Source organism: Molothrus ater, chromosome 3, assembly GCF_012460135.2.
Source record: "Molothrus ater isolate BHLD 08-10-18 breed brown headed cowbird chromosome 3, BPBGC_Mater_1.1, whole genome shotgun sequence".
Classification (NCBI taxonomy): domain Eukaryota; kingdom Metazoa; phylum Chordata; class Aves; order Passeriformes; family Icteridae; genus Molothrus; species Molothrus ater.
In genome coordinates, this window is record NC_050480.2 from 39,255,383 (window position 1) to 39,274,300 (window position 18,918).

The 18,918-nt window shown below is 38.6% G+C and overlaps 1 protein-coding gene across 2 annotated transcripts in view; it reads right to left on the reverse strand.

The window, feature by feature from the left end:
- The window catches only part of RPS6KA2 (ribosomal protein S6 kinase A2), a 282,186-nt gene that overhangs the window by 96,870 nt on the left and 166,398 nt on the right, over positions 1-18,918 (reverse strand). For both annotated transcript variants that reach the window (XM_036380191.2, XM_036380192.1), the window contains one exon: positions 2,805-2,921. In XM_036380191.2, the coding sequence (XP_036236084.1) occupies positions 2,805-2,921 (117 nt within the window). The remainder of the gene's footprint in view (positions 1-2,804; positions 2,922-18,918) is intronic.

An 18,918-nucleotide genomic window follows, 5' to 3' on the forward strand; every position in this document is an offset into this window, starting at 1 on the left:
AAAAAAAGAAAAAAAAGAAAAGAAGGTAAATTCTCAATTCTCTCTGAACAACTTCATCAGGACTCTCACATCTGACAGCACCAGAGCTGCAACACTTGTACCACATGATCTGACAGGGTTTTGGTGAGCCTCTCCTTGTCAAGGTGGTTCCTGTGCACAGCAGATACGCACAGCTCCTCAGCCCAGCTGCCCTGACCAGCCCAGCCTGGGCACACACTGCTCCCTCCCAGATCCTCCTTCCTACTCTGATGAACACACAAACACCTCCAGTGCTCACAACTGTAGGAAAAAATGATGAAATCTGGATGCAACAGGCCCATGTAAGACTTTCTGAAGGGGTTTTTGGTGTTATTAATGATAAATTAAGCTCAGCTGCTCCAGCATTAACAGGAAGTCAATTCATTTAGAAGTTTACAGAGGAAAGTTGGGATGTTTTTCTGTCCAGGTCAAGTAAAAGAATTAATTTTTGTGTTACATTGAAAAGGAGGAGAAAGTCAAAAGCAAGCTTTTCCAGACACTAGATTTTCAGCTGCATTATTATTTTTGAAAAAACATTTATGGGCTCTTTACCCCAAAAAAGCAAAACCCCAAACCCTTAAGACAATGGTTTTCATCAGCACTGCACATAAAACAGCACAGCATACTGCATCTGCAGAAATATTAGGCTGCAGTTCTAGAAATACCTTGTCTGCCCTATAATCTTGCAAAGCTTCTAATACCCACATTGCTGTAATAAGCAAAATTATCAATTTCCATGACCAGTCACTAGTCAGCTGTTCACTGTAGCATGGGACAGGGCACTTGTCTGCATTCCCTCCAAAAGAGACGAGTCAAGAACACTGTGTTCTGTTCTATTTCAGAGGGCATCAAAATAACCACCAAACCAGAAAGGAACAGAACAAATGAAAATATTTTGTATTGCAAAATGATGCCACCTTTCTGATTATTCCTAAATGTAATGCTACAGATTGTTCTTGAAACCACCAAGTAACCCTGAACTGCTAAATTGACAGATGATATTAGCTGGACTATACTAGTTTGCCAGAATAGCATGTGCATGTGGCTGAGCACGACTTTCAATTTTCTAGTTTGATATGTTTGTAAGGTTAACTTGAACTAGCAAAACTCCTTTAGCTGGTGTAATTGGTGCATCACCCAAAACCTGATATAAAAAGCTAAGCAAGTACTCTGCATCTCCAGAGTGTTGGAGGTACTCCCTCTGACACCAAAGACATCTTCTCTAATTATTTAGTTCTTGAGTGAATAATTTGAAAATGTAATGGTTTGCATCCTCAGAGACACAGATTTGAACCACTAGCTCAAATACCAAGATGATGAAAATGTAGGTGGTTGGGGACTGCATAAGAAACACAGAGTAAACCTCTCTTCCCCACATCTTTGCTGCTCCAGGGAGTTTATCAATGTTTCTCATATAAGATATGGAAAGTGATTTGTAATTACATGCAGCTCCAGACAGGTACATTGTCCACACTCCCACTCTGATACCAAAGAAATCAGACTTCCTTTTGGAAAGTGGTTGCACAGACCAGGCATTTTGCTTATAAAACACTTAAGGCTAGAAGGCCAACTCAAACAATACTGAAAATACATCAATACAATCAAAGATAACCAGCAAACCATTTCTAAAATCTTTACTGCCTATGTATGAAAACCAACTATTCTGACTCTGTTACTTTTATCAAAGATGTTTCTTTCTGTTGTTCTTCACCTTGTTACACTGAGTCCCATAGTAAACCTAATTTTGATCTGTTTGCTTTTTCATATTCAGTTAATATTTAAAACTTAAATATACTGTGCTCTGAAGAAATTATTGAGTTCAAGACTTGGTATTGAATGTTAACTTTCTTGATATCTCTCATCTCAGGGAACTTCTAATAGGTTTAATTATCAATTTAATTCTAGAATAACCAGGAAGTTGATAAACACTCTTAATAGAGCTTCCTTTAGGAGTAAAAATAAAGGTTCTGATTAGAAAATATGTCCTTAAAACTCTACAGAATAGTATACTTATAAGGACTTTGATACCTAGTTTCAGCTAGGTTCACTGTTCCAAAGGTTTCAATGCCTTATTTAAAGACATTAGAAAGACTTTAAGGCTAAATTGACTCTTCCTTCTTTCTCACCATCTTTCCTTCCTGTTCTCATTTCCAACCAACATGCCCTGCTGAAGAACTGTCTTTGGAATTAAGAAAATCCTTAGTCTTAAGATATGTAGCAAATATTACTTCTCCACAAATTAGCTTGTGGTCATACAGGCAGGATTTTCCCCCCATGCTCTTGCAATAATGATTACTGTATTCTGCACTGGGCTTTATCTCCAGGACCTTTCAAGGCCTCTGACTGTGAACTAAACTGAAGTTGGGGACTCAGAAATGTCCTTGAGGTTGCCCTCAGTGGGAACTGTGCAGCTAACTCATTTAAGTCTTTGAATGCTCCTATTTACACCCTCCAACTAAGCAGCAGTGGCACACTCACCTCCCTGGTGGATAGATAATCCATAAATATCATTTATCACTGTTTGCAAACAGTGATGCTTGACTAACAATCACTTGTGCTCATTGGTCCAGGTCCAGAGCCATAGCTGCTATTTCCTAAACTAGTTCATATGCACAAAACCAGCTAAAAGACTGAAGCATTACTAAAATGAAGAGAGAAGGGCTTTCCTTATCTGCCTTTACAATATAATTTATATATGGACAATGTCAGCAGTGTAAAAGAACTCAGAGAAAAGAACACAATATTTTCAGTGTTGCTCTGGGTGATTAGACGACAATAAAAATTACCTTTCCGTATGAACCTTGTCCTAATACTTTCAACAGTTCAAACTGAGAAGGATCTGCTTTTTCAAAACCTTCCTTGACATGATGACTGATGTCTATTTCCTTCACAATACCTTCTTCCTGCAAAGGAAAAATAAACAAAAAAACAAAACCCCCAAATCAGAGCCATTATCTTAAGGAAACATATTGTTTATTAAAACCTTGTCTCTGTAATGCTGCAATCATGTAGCAAATTTTGAAAATAGAAACAAATGCCTGTCTAAATATTCCACGTGCCTGTTACCAGCTGGGGAGGGTAATTGTCAGGACATCCAGACCTGGTACTTCTGTTTATTAAGCCTCAAGATATGACTAGATAAAGACAGATTACACAAGCTGAAGCCAAAAATACACTGCAAATCTTGGTGTGCCCATCAGAGACCTTGATAGCAGAGTGACATGTACTCAAATCTGCACTAGAGAGGCTCCATCACACTTCTCTCTACGTACTTTCTCAGCTTCCCCTCAAATCATCATTTAAGTCAATCTTAAAAAGCTTCCTTAGTCTTAATCAGTAATTCTTCTAAAGACTAGGCAACAAGGAAATACATTGCTAAAAGATCCTCTTCCTATTTACCTCAAAAATTGGAAAGTTACTACTGGTAACCATTTAAGCAGAAAACAAATTAATGATTAGATATAAAATGAGGTGGTGGTGGGAGAAGACTGACACACACTTTGCTGCTTGCAAGAATTCATTTTTTATGCTTTGGGTTTGTCCAGGTTATTTTGTGAAAATCTTTCCTCTGTCAATAGATGCACATTCCTCAAAGACATGAGTAGAACTAGGACTTTCACCTTGCAAGCTGTGACATATGGCATTAGTTTCAGTTTTTGTTCCATGTTATTTTGGCATGTTCCTCTAAAAAGAGAGCAACTGGGTCATGTGAGACCCAGAGGGACTGCACAGAGTTTGCAGCAACCCAGAAAGTCACTGAGCTGAAAAGAAACCTGGAAGAAAGAACCCGCTCCCTCAAGGACACAAAGAGAAGGAAAGATAGTACTTACACACCTTATTATTTCTTTAGTGTTTTGGACACCTACATTTGAGCTTTTTGGTTTGTTTGGGTTTTTTTTTTCCCCCAAACTACTTGTTCTACCTTCTCCACAACAAAAATATGGATTTTCAGTACAAAACTTTTTTTTAATCATCTGTCCAGTTTGAAGGGACTTACTCATTCAGGAATAAGTTTGAATATTTCTCCATCCAGGAAAAATAACTGGAATCTTACAAACATTTTATGTGAACTTTTCCTGCAATCTTCCTTTCTCCCCCTAAAAAATCCTTAAAAGACCTAGAAATATAACATTTATTTCCCACTCTTAAAAATTTATGTTGAGAAAATAGAAATAACATCCTGAAAATAAAAATGCATAAAACCCCCAAAACATCTGGCCAAAACACATTCTGTACTAAATAAGAATAATTTTGATTTTCTTCTCCTCCAGAAAAATTGCTATCACTTTCTTCTAGCTGTAATTTGTCAGATACATGGTTTGCATTACCCAGATTGCTTTCTATACTGTAGTTTCAACCCTCCTCTTCCTTACCCTGCCTCTTAACACTCACATACTTTGGAACAGTGGACTATATCCTCTTCTTGGTTTGGAAAGCTTCCTGTAGTTCATGCATGCTACCACAATTATGGAAAATAATCATCATCTCAGAGCAACTCCTTTTTCTGATCCTAATTGCTATAGTTAAAGGTTTGCCTGAAAGGAAATGCGTGAAACCACTGAACAGTTTTCACAGACAGATTTAAAGGATTTCCAAGTACAGAACTGCCAAGATCTCTCTGTGCATTCTTCTTACTTTAATTGCTGTGTGAGATAGCATAACTTTCTGATATTAAATATATAATATTTTTGAATTATTTTGTACTCTGGCGTGAACCATGAAGTCACTTTCAGCTACATTTGCAATTTAAATGATGAGTGAGTTTCAATTCACCCATTCATACTACTCATCAAAGTCAAAGACTTACAACCCCAAGCATATTTCTCATTCTATTACTAAATTTAATATAACCTCTTTAGGTTCATGAAACATGTTCAGTTACAGGAATATATTGCAAGTATTACAATGATGAAAAATCAGCTTGCTGGGAGAATGCTTAAAAATTTCTTGCACTCCCGTAGAATAGCAAAAATAATTTATAACGTGCAATGAAAACAGTACTTTAATTATATGCATCTTTAATTAAAAGCTCAGGGGGAAAAAAAAGAGTATTTACAAAAAATGGAACCAAATACAAGGCCTAACAATGTTTATCAGAGAAGCACAGATTTTCAAGACAGAAGAAAAATGCTAGATTTTGTGATGATTTTTTTGTGATTATCAAAATATATAAACATTGGTTAGAAGAGGCTTCTAGGGGTCATCTAGTTCAGCAGTCCTGCCCAAAATATCACTGACACTTGATCAGACCAACCAGCTGGTTTTTGCCCATTGTGGTTTTCAGTGCCTCAAACACTGCAGCTTGAGCCACTTCCTACAAAAGAATATTTTCTTTCAATTTGCCCACAGTCCATTTGAACTGGCTGTTCCATGCGCCCTTAGGAGGAAGCAGGATATTTTTCTAGGAAGGTAGGATTTCCTGTGGATTTCCTGTGGTTGCCTTGCTAGAAAGGGGCAGCAAGGCAGCACTGAAGAAAAAGCATGCCAGACAGCTGTTTTTTCACCCATCATCACCACAGTGGTGTCACTTGTGAGCTGTCCAAGAGGTAGATAATATTTTAGCTGGTATGGCAAATCCACTTCCCCCTGGAGCAGAAAGCCAAACTGGCAGCGCTTTCAACTAAAGACAGACATAGATCTTTAAAGAAAATACATGCTGGTGTGTTTGCACACATGACCCATTTGCCTCGAATGTATTTCTATAATCTTATTAATTATTGGCTGCATAAATCACAGAATAACTTCTGTTTGTTTGTTTTACCTTTCCAGCTAAAAAACCCAGCACAGACCAAACAGACTTATAGTCTTTACTGACATTCTTACTTATGGGATTTTCTCATTTGAAGTCTTCCTGTATTATGTTAATATGGAATCTGGCATAATTTTTCTCAGGTATTGATGATCCGAGTGAAACCCAAAGCGTCAAAGCAAAATTATATTTGGGCAGGTCTCCCAACTATTTTGGTCTGGGTTGCATGCTAGAAACTTCTCTAATACAGTTTCATTTTTCACTATTCCAGCAAGTGTACCATATCTGCATCAGAATTTAGCATAACAACAATTAAACTGAGACAAGGCAATCACAATACAAAGCCTGCACACTGAAGAAGCTGTTTTGATGGAAAAGATTTCACTCTGGAAAAAAACAACCAGCCAACTTCAAAACTGGTTTTGATCAGTGAAGTTGGGAGAATCAAAAGGGAATGTTCCACAGTCTGATCTTGCAACAGCTGTGCACACCAGCCCAGGCTCCTGCTCCCTGCTGACTTGTCCCACACTGCATTAGCAGGAATGCTTGACTTGATGAAGCTCAATCTTTTGTAAACTTCTCTAAATATTTATGTTCACACAAAAAACATCATCCTATGACAAAAGTGAGATGGGTGTTCTTGGTGGCTTGAAGAAAGCACATGGTCAGGCAGGATAGACTAGAGAAGGGAAGGCAATAAATTGGAAGGATAAAAGAGAAATGGAGAGTGCTTTTCCATGTTAATACAAGAAAGACCTAATTCTGTGCCTGGTTCTATACTACATTACTCACTTAAAGTCTTCCCCTAAAGCTGGCAGAAGGTTTGGACATAACTCACTATTAAAATGGAAAGCCACTTTTGATCTCTTCTTCTCTAGGACATAGGAGAAGAGAGCCTCTCTTGTTGCCCAGTGACTGTGGATAACACAGACACATCTGCTTTTGGTGCTTCTGGAAGGCAACAGGTCCCTGTAGTGTTGGTCTCAGCTCCAACACTTCTTCATGCAACCTTGAAGAAAGAGAGGCACTAATGCTCAGTGGCTGCTTGAGATCAACCACAGAAAACTCTTCTAACTGCAACAATACTTCCCAACCCATTGTCTCATGTCAGAGTAGGATCAAGAACTGTAGGGGTATGGATTTGGCAGTGGAGTACAAAAAGTCACTCAAAATGGCAGGCCTTCCTGGAGAGCAACTCTTCAATTTACTATCTTGCCTGTTCCACAGCCTCTCAGCAAACATTATGGAAAAAATAACCCCTAGAAAATGCACAGGTTTAACAGCTTTTGGGGTCTTGTCTGGCTACTCCACAACTAGTTTCTGAACAAGAAGAGTTAAGGTCACCAAACAAAGAGACCACCTTAACTGCCAGATATATTTCACCCCCAGACAAAAAACTTTCCTCACCAAAACTTCCTGAAATATCAGGAGGGGGATATTATGCAAGAATCAGCTACTTTTACCAGAAGAAAAATGTGTGCTACCATATCATAGACAAAAAAGCCATGGTGCTTTTTTGTATATGATATGTAATTTTATATTATTATTGTTTTGAAAATCAGGAAGAAAGGATTCCCAGTTTTATTCCTTGCCTGGCGATCTCCTCAGTTTCAGAGGACCAAGACTGGTGTATAGGTATGGCTGTAAAGGGTAAGCTTCATTTTCCAACAAAAATATGTGCACTTTTGATGTGCAAGTTTTACAGTCTTAAGCCTTGTGTGCTTTAGGATCTGAGGTCAATGAAGAAATCAACAAAAATGTGGCAGGAGGACATAAGAAATAATGGTAACTCAGAACACATTTTACTGTTCAAGATAATAATTATTTGTCTATAGCACATGCTCAGGATACAGACTTAATTTTGTTACCAATCTTCCAATTTGGCAGGTTACCACCTACCATAAACCCAAATCACAATTATTTAACTACAAAGTATCAGGAGCAACACAACATTTCAAAACAATACGATTCATTAAGAAAGCATGTTTTAAAACTGTGATATGGGAATAGTTAGGACAGGATGTGTCTGATAAAGATGAGGCCAGGTTTCTACCTCTGTTTCACAGTTTCTAATCTAGCTCAGCCCATAGGAGAGTAATTTGTGTCACAGACATAATAGGCTATTCAAATGCTGCCTAGGGCAGGAAATGAGTTGCTGGCCTGCATTCAGTTCTTTGAGGACAAGTATCTACATTAAAGAGGAAAGTATAGGAGCATTTTCATCAGCCTCTTCCCAAGCAAGTCTCCAGCAGCTGGAGTAAAAATTGAAAAATAAATTGTCTATTTTAAATAGGTTATAATCCAAATTCTGGCCTCTACTGTCATCTGGAAAGATGTAAACAGCAATAATGCCATAAATGGGCCTGGTTGCTTTGTTCTCTACTGACAAATAAACATTTGCTTTAACAACAATTAATTGGACTTACTGAGCTCTTAAAGAAGCATGAGGAACTCACAGTGAATTCACTGGACATTGTGCCAGGTCTGTATTTGGCTTTCCAGCATAAACTTACCTATCTTCTCAAAAGGTAATATGGAGTTAAATAATACATTACAATTTTAAGAGAGATTGGGATTTCCTTCCCAGATCTTTCACAAAGGTGAATAGAATGTCTTATCTTCAATTTGAAATTCCAGCAAGTATGTCATTACTAGGGAAAACAAGAGCAATTTCTGTGGAAATCAGCTGTTAAATTGCACAGACCTTTTTCTAGAGAGGGTAACTATGAAGCTCTCTTTAAAATGCTTTAGCACTTCTCTCCAGCTCCAATTTTTTATCTTACATGTTTAGTTTCTTCTCCCAAATACATGGCTGTATACAGTGGGGTTCAGCTTAAGTCCAACAAACTAAATGGAAAGGGATGAATCACAGAGAGCAAAGGCAGTGAATACTATCTCCTGGATAGATCAGTAAAGTCCATGAGATGGAGGCTTGAGAATTCGGGAGATTTGGGTAAAATCTTTTCTGCTACAAGGCATCCTGTGTGTCTTTGATGAGTCACTTGAGGCTGAATTCAGCTAAATAAATGCAAGCATTTATAGAACAAGACAACATTATGAACTAGGTTTACTTTGCAGTCAATAGAGGGAAGCTGGGAATTCATGATTAAAAGAGATCAGAGCCTTAAACGAAATCACATCCTAAAAAGTGCACATTTCTGTCTGATGACTATGAAGGAAGCCTAAGATAGTTTGCTGAGTTGGGGGCTTCTGCAGTTGCAGGAGGTGAATTCACATTTATAATTTGATTTTGAAACACACTTAAATAGAGAAGAATTGTGGCCAGATTTTTAATGCCTTTATGAAAGAGATGTTTGATGATAAATGCCATGAAACTTCTATTGAAATGGAAGATTTTTTCAAAAGAACTTATACACTTGAAACAACTAGAAAATTAAAAAATACTTTAAGGTGTTGGAAATAGTCCACTGATCAGTATTTTGCAGCTCAGCAAATTAGGCACTTTTTCTAGTTCCTCCCTAATTGAAAAAATAGGAATAGTTGCTTTTTGCTATCCTGTGGGAGCACCATGAGAATTAATAGAAAAAAATTTGCATTCCCATACTGCAGTAATAGACAGACAACTTATCTGCAATGTATCCAGTATACATGAGATACCAGGCAGCCTACAATTGAATTCTTCTTTAGCTCAGATTGAAGTATTTTGAAGTCTGGTGCTCTTTATCTGATGACTGTAGTGTCTTCACAGACCCAGTCCCTGACTAGGACAAATACATAGAACACTATGACTAAAAAGTTACATGAGGAGAACTCATGTAACTTATGGCCTATTCCAAGTGCAGATATGCATTGAGTGAGTAGGGGAGGGAGGGAGACACCAACTCTTGATCTAACTTTCAACTCTGGACACAAATCACTAGCCAGAGTCACTCTAAATTTTATGTTATTTCTTACACAAACTGCAATAGTTTATGAGGAGTGGTGAGTAGAAAGTGCCTAACAAAATGTTAAAGCAAGGGGTTAAAAAGCAGAGACATCTGGTCACAAAAAAAGATACAGTTGGCCAGCCTTACTCATACAGCAGCTCTCTACAAATACTCAAATACATCTGTGAACTTTACCAAAAACAGTCTCAAAATGAGTCACACCATTAAAGGACAAAGAACTCAGCAATATTGCTCTTTCTACAGTAAATAAGAGCAGGAAGGTCTTCACCAACATCCCTCTTGGCATGGCTGCCATGTGTGCCATTAGCCTTTACAACTCCAAAGAGCTGTAAGGTCCATTGTTGATGGTTTCTGCTGGTGAATAGGCAAAAGAAGAACTGCTGCTCTTTCATCAGAATTGCTGCTCTTTCATCAAGGAACTAAGTCCCATTGTGTCTGGAGCCAATGCATGGCAGAAAATGTACCTCTTTATAAAGGTAAGTATTCTTGTTTCCTTATGATGATTCTATGTCCCCACTGAAGAGGGTTATGAACAGGAACCTGAACAGGGTTACATGCAGTGGTAGGGGCCAATATACATGACTGCATTGAAAAATAATTATGTTATAACATAGCTCAGGGCTGGTTCCCAGGTCAGTATTGTTCCCTGTGCACTCTGGTCTGAACAAACTGTGAGTCGCTTGAGTGACTCCTGCCAGAGACCCTCCCAGGGATGCCCCCACCACCACCACTGCAGCCACTCACCAGAGCTCCTGGCCCTGCTGCAGTGCATCAGCATTCACAGGAAAGCCCTAATGGGACAGTCCTCATGTGATAGCAACCTCTGCTCTGTGCATCTCCAGAATACAGGTAGCCCCCAACACCCCTGAGTCCCACCTTCCCATCTGTGAAATGCAGGTAAGACCATCTTCCTCTTTCTTTTATTGTTAGGCGCTGGAAAGATACCAAATGTTCAGGTACTGTGGTATTAGGCTTGAAAAAGAAGGAAGACAGAAAAAAAAGGTGTATATGTTAAGGGTGCTATACAAGAATATAAATACTTGCTAAATTACTCCAATTCTCTTATTGCTGTACTCAGCTGCTTCACAGATGAGAAAAAAAGGTGCCTGATGTTTTACTAGTGCATTTGAGTGTGAAATAACTCCAGCTGCACTAGGAAGATAAACTTCTTAAGCAAAACATATTTTGAACCATTTCCTCACTGTTTCATTATCCAAATAAAACACTGCCCACCACAGCAGTGTAAATGGCACCACAACACAGTAAGTAGAAAATACAAAGCCCTGGGGCATTTGGATGGTGATTTTAAAGAACTGAATCATCTTTAATATGCATACTAAAGGAAAAATACCAGGTTTCATCTTGAAATGTGAGGCAGAGTCAACAAAAGGCTGTAATAAGAGATAATCGCATTACTGAAGTGTTGGATTAGTCAGTTTAGGAAATATACCCATCTGCTGTTTACAAATCACTTGTAGGGTTTGGTAATTACCATTTTGTCTCCAAGAGGAATATTGACCTGCTTGCACATTTTGTGTCCTCCCATTAATTAAATCAAGCATCCACTAAGGTTTCAACCAGCTTGTACTTCACAAACTGGAGTCCTGCTGGCATTATGCTAGGGAAAAACGAGTTGTAATGACGTTCATTATCTCAGTGGCATTTTGCAGGCAGAGTATTAACAGGGAAATGGACTAATGTGAGGTCATTATAGAATCAAAGCAAATACAAATTAGTTTTAATGCTGCTGTTCACAACATAGAGGATCAGTGAAGGCACTGAAGGAGAGAGGCTGAAGCAGCTGAATGAGGCAGAGAGAAGATGGCAAAAAGGAAATTTTAAGAGATGATATGACAAATTTAGCAACATGGACAGAAGAATAAGATTTGGAGGGCAGAGAGAAAAGAGGTATCAAAAAGGACATAAGGCAAGGGCAATTGACTTGCGCCTCTGCCAACAGAGAATTACAACAAGAGAAAAATTGCAATACTAAATTACTAGAAATGCAAATTTTACCCCTTTTATGCAGCAGCTTAATCCAATTTAAATACCTATCCCATCTTCCTGGGATGAGGAGAAATTACAGGCATGCATGTATGTACTGGAGTGATCTGATGGGGAAGCTGGTAAGCAGTCCTGGCACACTCAAAACTGCTCCCAAAACAAAGGGTGAGAGAGGGATGGGGACCAGAGGTGCTTTGCTGCACAGTTGGTTAATGGCCTTGGGCATCCAGCCTCCTCCAGTAACTCAACTGGGCCTCCAAAACACACTAAGAATGCAGTGGATCAGACTCTGCTTATTTATCTAGACTCCAGCTTCAATTTTTTAAGTTATACAAAAACACACAGATAAAATAAAATTAAAATAAAGTTACACTAAGTACCTGACAATACCTCATCTCATGCTGGCTCCAGTTTCATGGACAAATATTTAGCAAGGGTTGCTAAAACTTATCTCTTCAGCTGTATACTTTTATTACAACCACGGCTAAGAGTTGTTAGGTCATTATTTGCAGACATTCATATTTCAGGGCCTAAGAACTGTTACCATGCACAAGTACCTCTTAAACAGAGTTTCAGCAGTCTCCTGAAAATCTGGCCTAGGAAAGCCCCATAACATTTTGTGTTTTTTTAACTACTAAGAAACCTCTAGTTTAGATCATGTCCCTCAAAGATTCACACAGCCGATCTCCAAGGAAGAGCTGCTAAATAATTATGACACATCCTCTTTTCTGTGAAAGGAATAATTGTTTACAATTACTGTACTAAACAGAAGCACACATTATGTACACACACTGACTAAAAAGATGTGTATTTTGAGAATGAGAATAAATAAAACAAAAAATCCATCTGGATCCAAAGAGCACCTTTGCAGCACTGTTTAGAAGACTCTCTTATTTCAAAGAGGTCAAACTGCTGCACCAATCTGTTTTGCAGAGATTTACAATGGATAATGTGATTTTGTATAGCAAAAGAGGGAAGAGTGGTAGGTTAGCTGGTTGTCAGCTGACTGGGATCTTGACAGACTTATCATGACAGTGTCACAGCAGCAAAACTTTCAGTAGACTTGAGCAGTCAAAGCTGATCCACAGTCTACTGAAGTCTACTGAAAATGATTTCCAGAGTAGGATTAATCCAAACATGTATCTGAACTCTGTTCAACAGCCAAACTCTGAGTTAGCTGTCTAAACTTCTGTAGAGCTGACAAAAGAATGGGTGCTTTTAGGCTTTTCTTTCTTTTAGTAAGCTTGCCTCTTTCTACTGACTGTAAAGGAAGTCTATGCTAATTAGCTCAGATTTATATTAATTCTTCCTTCCCTCATTCCTCATTGACTCCTTTAGCATTAGATGGAGCATATGCACTTTGCAAAAGACATACACTGCATTATACTGGATATTTCTAGGCCAGCTTTTGATCAACCCACCTTTTTCACTATGGATTTTCTATAGTCTCCAGCAGGCAATGCATGATGCTCTCATAGTCTCATTTTTCTGGCCTGATGTATATTTGTGCAAACTACTGCAATTTCCTTCTGCAGAGACATTCTTACCCTCTGTGGCTACTATCATGATCATTGCCACCACAAATCAGGGAAATCAGGGCTCTTGGCCATGAAACTGGAAGCAAATCCACAACCCTGAGTCAAATATCATGCCAAACTTTTACACAGGGAGAAACTTCAACAGGTGTGGGAAAAAACAGTGTCTTCAGTCTCTTAATTCAAAATAAATTTTACTTATTTGCATTTATTTGTACCATTTGACCCTTTAGACCACCTGGCATCACTTAGAAAACTGCCAAGACAACTGAAAGCTGAGCCCAGCTGCAGTGCTCATCACCACACTCCTGCAGACTGTGAGGCTTGGCTTTCACCTGCCCTGCAGCTCTTCTACTCACCCAACTCTGTAAAGGGACATTTACATCAAGTGGTCCTGGTTCTTATCTTCAGCCACCTTATTCACAAAAACCCTACTTAAAACAAAGGTATATGATGATGATGATGATGATGAAGGAAGGCAGTGGAAAGGAGCTCTTTCTGTTTAATCCATTTCCGTGCAGAAGCTTCTGGGGTTTTAAAATATTGAATATACCAGTTTTAGAGCAAATTTACTGCTTTAGCCTCCATTCTACAAGTATTTTTTTAATATATAGACAAGCAAGAAAAAGGTCAAATGGAGATTACCAAGTTCCTGCGAGGTAGTTTTCACTGATCTGCAGCTATTTCAATATTTTTCTGTTCTGGCTGAAAACTGTTAAAACAAATTTACATGGCATCTTAACTGGTAAAGGCTTTGTTGTTTTTGTTTTGTTTTGTTTTTTTTTTTTAATAAAAGATAATCCAAATGGCTTTACTGAAAATCAGTTTGCTGCACACTGTAAAGTGAGAAGGTAGAAAGAGAAGACAAATTTATATCTGGTGTCTTACTGAAATGACATTGGTTACAGAACTGTACCTACAAAAAGTCCATAGCACAGATAAAGATCTTTGCAGTGCAACATCTCGACCTCTCTCACAAGTTTATCCCCAGCGAGCTGCAGAAGTTAAGGGTTACTATACAGTAAACTGTGAGATGGTTCCTGTGCTCAGAGCAGCCACAGAGCTGTCTGGGACAGCTGGAAGAGACTAACCTGCCATTCAGAGAAAAGTGAACAGACACAGATTAAATGAGTTCTTCCTATTTGATTTTTAACATTCATTTTGGATACAGCTTCTACTAGTAACCTGTACAAAGGAAAATGAACATCAAAATACAGTGCCACACTTTACATAGGTGTTACTCATTTTTTTAAAATATCAGGCTAAGAAAATAAAAATGCTTTTTGGTGCTCCATATGGTGGATGTTATCCCATTGAAACTCAGAATCACCAGCTGGCTCCACTGGGCTGCAATATCAGTGAAATCCTGAATGAAGCTGGGAGACAGAATTCTGAAGAAGAATCTGATGACACATTATAATCGCCAATAATTTTTTTTGCTACATAGAAAATTTGAAAACCACTTGAATTCAGTAATTGTGTAGGAAACACAGAACACCAAGCAAGAGCTATTCCTGTTCCTTTTCAGATAAGGCATTTATTGTGCTTCTCAGGGAGTCCTAGAAAATCGTGGCCACAGTATATTATAGCCTTTATAGTGAGACTTATTTTATAACCCTCGCCAGCCAACCATATCTGTATCACATGTAACTATAGTGATGTTTTATAAACAGCAGCAAGAAGACAACTGAGTGGTAAGTGAAGTAATTCAATCAACCAGTAATGAGAGGAAGCTGAAATTAATATTATGGACAAAGGAAAAATAGACAACACAACCAGAAGATGACAAGTGAAAGCCAAAGAGGAAAGCTGAAACCACACAAAAGTGTTACTTTAAAGAAGTGTTTAATCAAACACACAAGTCCAACAGTCTTTTTTTTCCCCCCATTTTGTCATAAAAGAAGAGTAATTCCAAAGTGTTTCAAAGACATCATGGGAGGTAAAGTTTCTGCAATTTAAGACAATATGGTAAGGAAAACACTCTCTAATGTAAAACACAGTGAAAAGCTGATTATGAATTTGCCATAATTTTTGCTTTGTATTCTTAAATTTATTTGCATTTAAAAGCATTCTTTTTTTCTTACTGACTGCACTGCAGGGTCCTGCTATGCCAAAGCAGAGTTCCAGCTCGCTTTGTTAAAAGCTCAGTTGTCCATAAAATATTATTTTTGGACTGTGCTTTTTCTGATTTGTTTTCAATGTTCAGAATGTTTCTTTACCCACAAAGGCTGAGTAAATTGTCATCTGCTGTCTTTGAATTTTATCCAGAATGTACAACTGAAACTTTTTTGTACAGGTCAATACCAAATTCTTTTGTTTTCATGGAACTCCTTATGCTTGTGAAAATACAGATGGATGTCATCAGTGAGTCTGAATTAAACTACATCACTGAAACCATCTAAAAAGTCAAGTAACGTAAGAATTACAGTTCTGCATAGTTGCAATATCTGAACTTCCAGTTCTATGAAGTAGCAAGTGAAACTGGTTGGATATAACGCTGCTGTGTAAATAGCCTTCATTTGGAGGTTAAGAGTAAAGAGAAACAAAAAATTCATATCAGCTTCTCATCTTTGTACCAACTGCTATGCCAACAAGCTGTAACTGTATATTTTAAGGACACTGAAGGTTGATTAGGTGCAGCTATAACTAAGATTCCTGGAACTGCAGAGAGCAGAAGAATCTAACAGTCTTTAATACACATGCTGCAAGTTGACCCAGGGTGATGTGTACCAAATACAAATAAATATTATAGAAAGTGCACAACATTATTCCCATTATCAACAAGGAAAAAGTATATGATGCATATCCACATGAATATGCTGGGTTTTATCTGGAGCAAAATCAGAAGAATTTTTTTTCCTTTATTTTTACAAAAGCTCATCTGAAGACCTAAGGAATCCATTGCGCACTAAGCATCACCTATCAGCCAAGTTAGCTACTGAATCTCTCTCCCTCAGAAGTCACCTATGAAAGGATAATCCCTTTCAGTATTTTCTTCTCCACCCTGAAGCAAACCAAGTTACTGCCCACCCCAGCTGGAAACCTCCTGCTGCCTTCCAGTCACCCCATCATAAATCTTTGGGTGCTGAGCTAAGTCTGGGACAGTGCCAGGAGGAGTGCAGGGCTGGGCTGGGCAGCAACCAGGGTGGGATGCAGCTGCAGGTTCCTGGGATCCACACCAGCATCATGAAGGGCACAATGGGGACATGAGCAGAGCTGCTGCCCCTCAGCCCATCCTCAGCTCCTCAAACCCAGAGAGGCATTGCCCCAGGAAGGTCTCCAGCTGCTCTGCTCTTGGGAAATTATAAGGAATCTTTTAAATCCCAGCTTGGAAGTGAGCCACGGGTGAGCAAGGTAGCAGCTCTCACAAGGTGTAATGGAAGGAGCCAGGTTGTTTTGTACTTGTGGCCAGCTCTGGGAGAGATGTAAGGCAAAACACTCAGCCACATTCCAGCAGTGAGCTCCCAAAGTGAGGACAGAAGGGTTTGGGTTGTGGCAAGTTACACTGAGCAGAGCTGGCAATCTCCCAGCCTGTCACCGCCACACAACTGCTCAACACTGCACGGTAAAGGCCACAGAAATTCTGAGCAAAGGCAAGAAACAAGTTTGTAACCCACATGAATATTGCAGACAGGTACATGGATGGCTCTCAGACTTGGTCTTGCAACTCCCTCCCAGGCAACTCTGGGACGTGGGGATAACACTGCTGGCCTAAACAAAAGCTGTTCTCCACCATCTAATGTGTGCATGGAAACACAAGCCCTAAACCAGTCTGTTATAATGTCAACCTGTCGTATTTTGTCAGTGGTGCAAGACTGAAGACATGTATCACACCTAAATTATACTATGGACACAGTCAGGGGCAATAAACCTAACTACAGCATGAAAAATCAGGTTAGACGTGGGGAATATCCTTCCCTGGGAAGGGCAGAAAAACATCAGAAAAGATGCCACTTACATGTTACTAACCTGTGTCCTAGCACCCTTCAACTGCCTCTGCTTTGTTTTGTCCTATCTGATATTACACTCCTTTGTTGTGTTTTTTTCAAGAACCCACTATGATCTCCACGTGGCTGTAAACACAACAAATCCTATTAACAAATGGTGACCATTACAAGGTTTATAAGAGATATTCAGAATCACCTTACAAATATAAGCCCCAGCTCTTAAAAACCCCTCTCTTTATAAATAGGCATAATTAATTGCCAGCAACATTAGGAGATGTTGGAGAACTAACTGTTCTTGTAATACTTTTGCAGGATCAGGCCCTAAAAACAGAGGATACAGATGGTGAACACAAGATGCACACTAAGTGAAAACAATTCTCCTTTTCCCCAGTGGCAGAATGCCAGTTAGTTACAGTCTGCTAATGATGGTACAAGAGGAAGAACTGTCATGCATATGTGCCAAACTAACTCATAGAAAAGTGAATTTGGCATCAATATCTGTTGCAGCTAATCAACAACATGAGATTAGTGGGGCAACAAATTATGCCCCTTTTAATCAGCTAGCACTGTCATCTCCTTTATAAACAGGGAGAGTTTCTAAATTTATTTTTGGTAAGTTTAAAGCAGTAAAAGAAGATGGAAACATCCTGTTAACAAAATACTGGCTCAACCATCAAAGGACTTCCTACAGACTTCAGAGCATCATCAAAACACATAAATAGCATCACTCCATGAAAAAAAGTCAGGAATGAAGAGGAGATTCATCACTTGGTGTTTAAAAGCTATTTGAGAAATAGTAAAAGATTAGATCCTAATTGTGGATTTTCAACAGTGTGACCTCACTGTATTGATGAAGAAATCAAAGTTTGAGGAACTAGGCATTTAATTTTACTTGTTGCTTGACTAAACAACCAGATAATGTTGTGTTATTTCACCTCTTGTAAAAAGGAGCAGAATGAAAACCTAGAATTGTACCAGCTTATCTTCCTTCAGAATGCAAATCTTCTCTGAAATAACTAAATGACAACTCTTTCAGTATTCAAAAGGTGGCATCTTGCTTGGACAATGTAACCCTGACATGAAAATCTGCAAGGGAGAATTCCCATAGCTCCTGATACACCAGCCCCCTCAGAAGAGCTCCAGAACCATATCCATTTATATTTTGGCACTCCTCAGTGTTAAAAACCTCAGGAATAGAATAGAATGCTTTGCAAAGAACAGCCATTAAGAAAACAAAACAAAACAACAAAACCAACTGGATTAAAAATGGCCTAGATATTTAAAGAAACTTTTCTTTAAGTGATATAGGTCTGAACACATGATTACTTAAACAACAACAAAAAACCTAAGCCTATATATTTATACAGGAAATGACTAAGAAAATCTAGGTTTTCATCCAGATTTGAAAGGTCCCTGTGAAGCATGCCAGTAGACATGGCAGTCTATACAAAAATCTTTCAATATTATAGAGCTATGTAAAATCCAGTAATTCAGCTGAAAGCCAAATGAGAAGCTGCATGGTTCACCTGGTTTATGAAAGACTCAGAACCTTCAGTAATCCAGTGCAAAATGATTTGCTAAACAGAACCGCTTGAGTATAGAGGGTGAATCTAAAACCTTTGTTTATAAATGCATAAGGTAACTGCCTGAGGAACAGCCCAGCAGTGCATTAGTCCTGCAATGTCCCCTCATCTTGCTTTCTCTCTTTGTGAAAGAGAAATTAAATTCCCTTGAGAATTTCTGTTGCCACTGAAAAA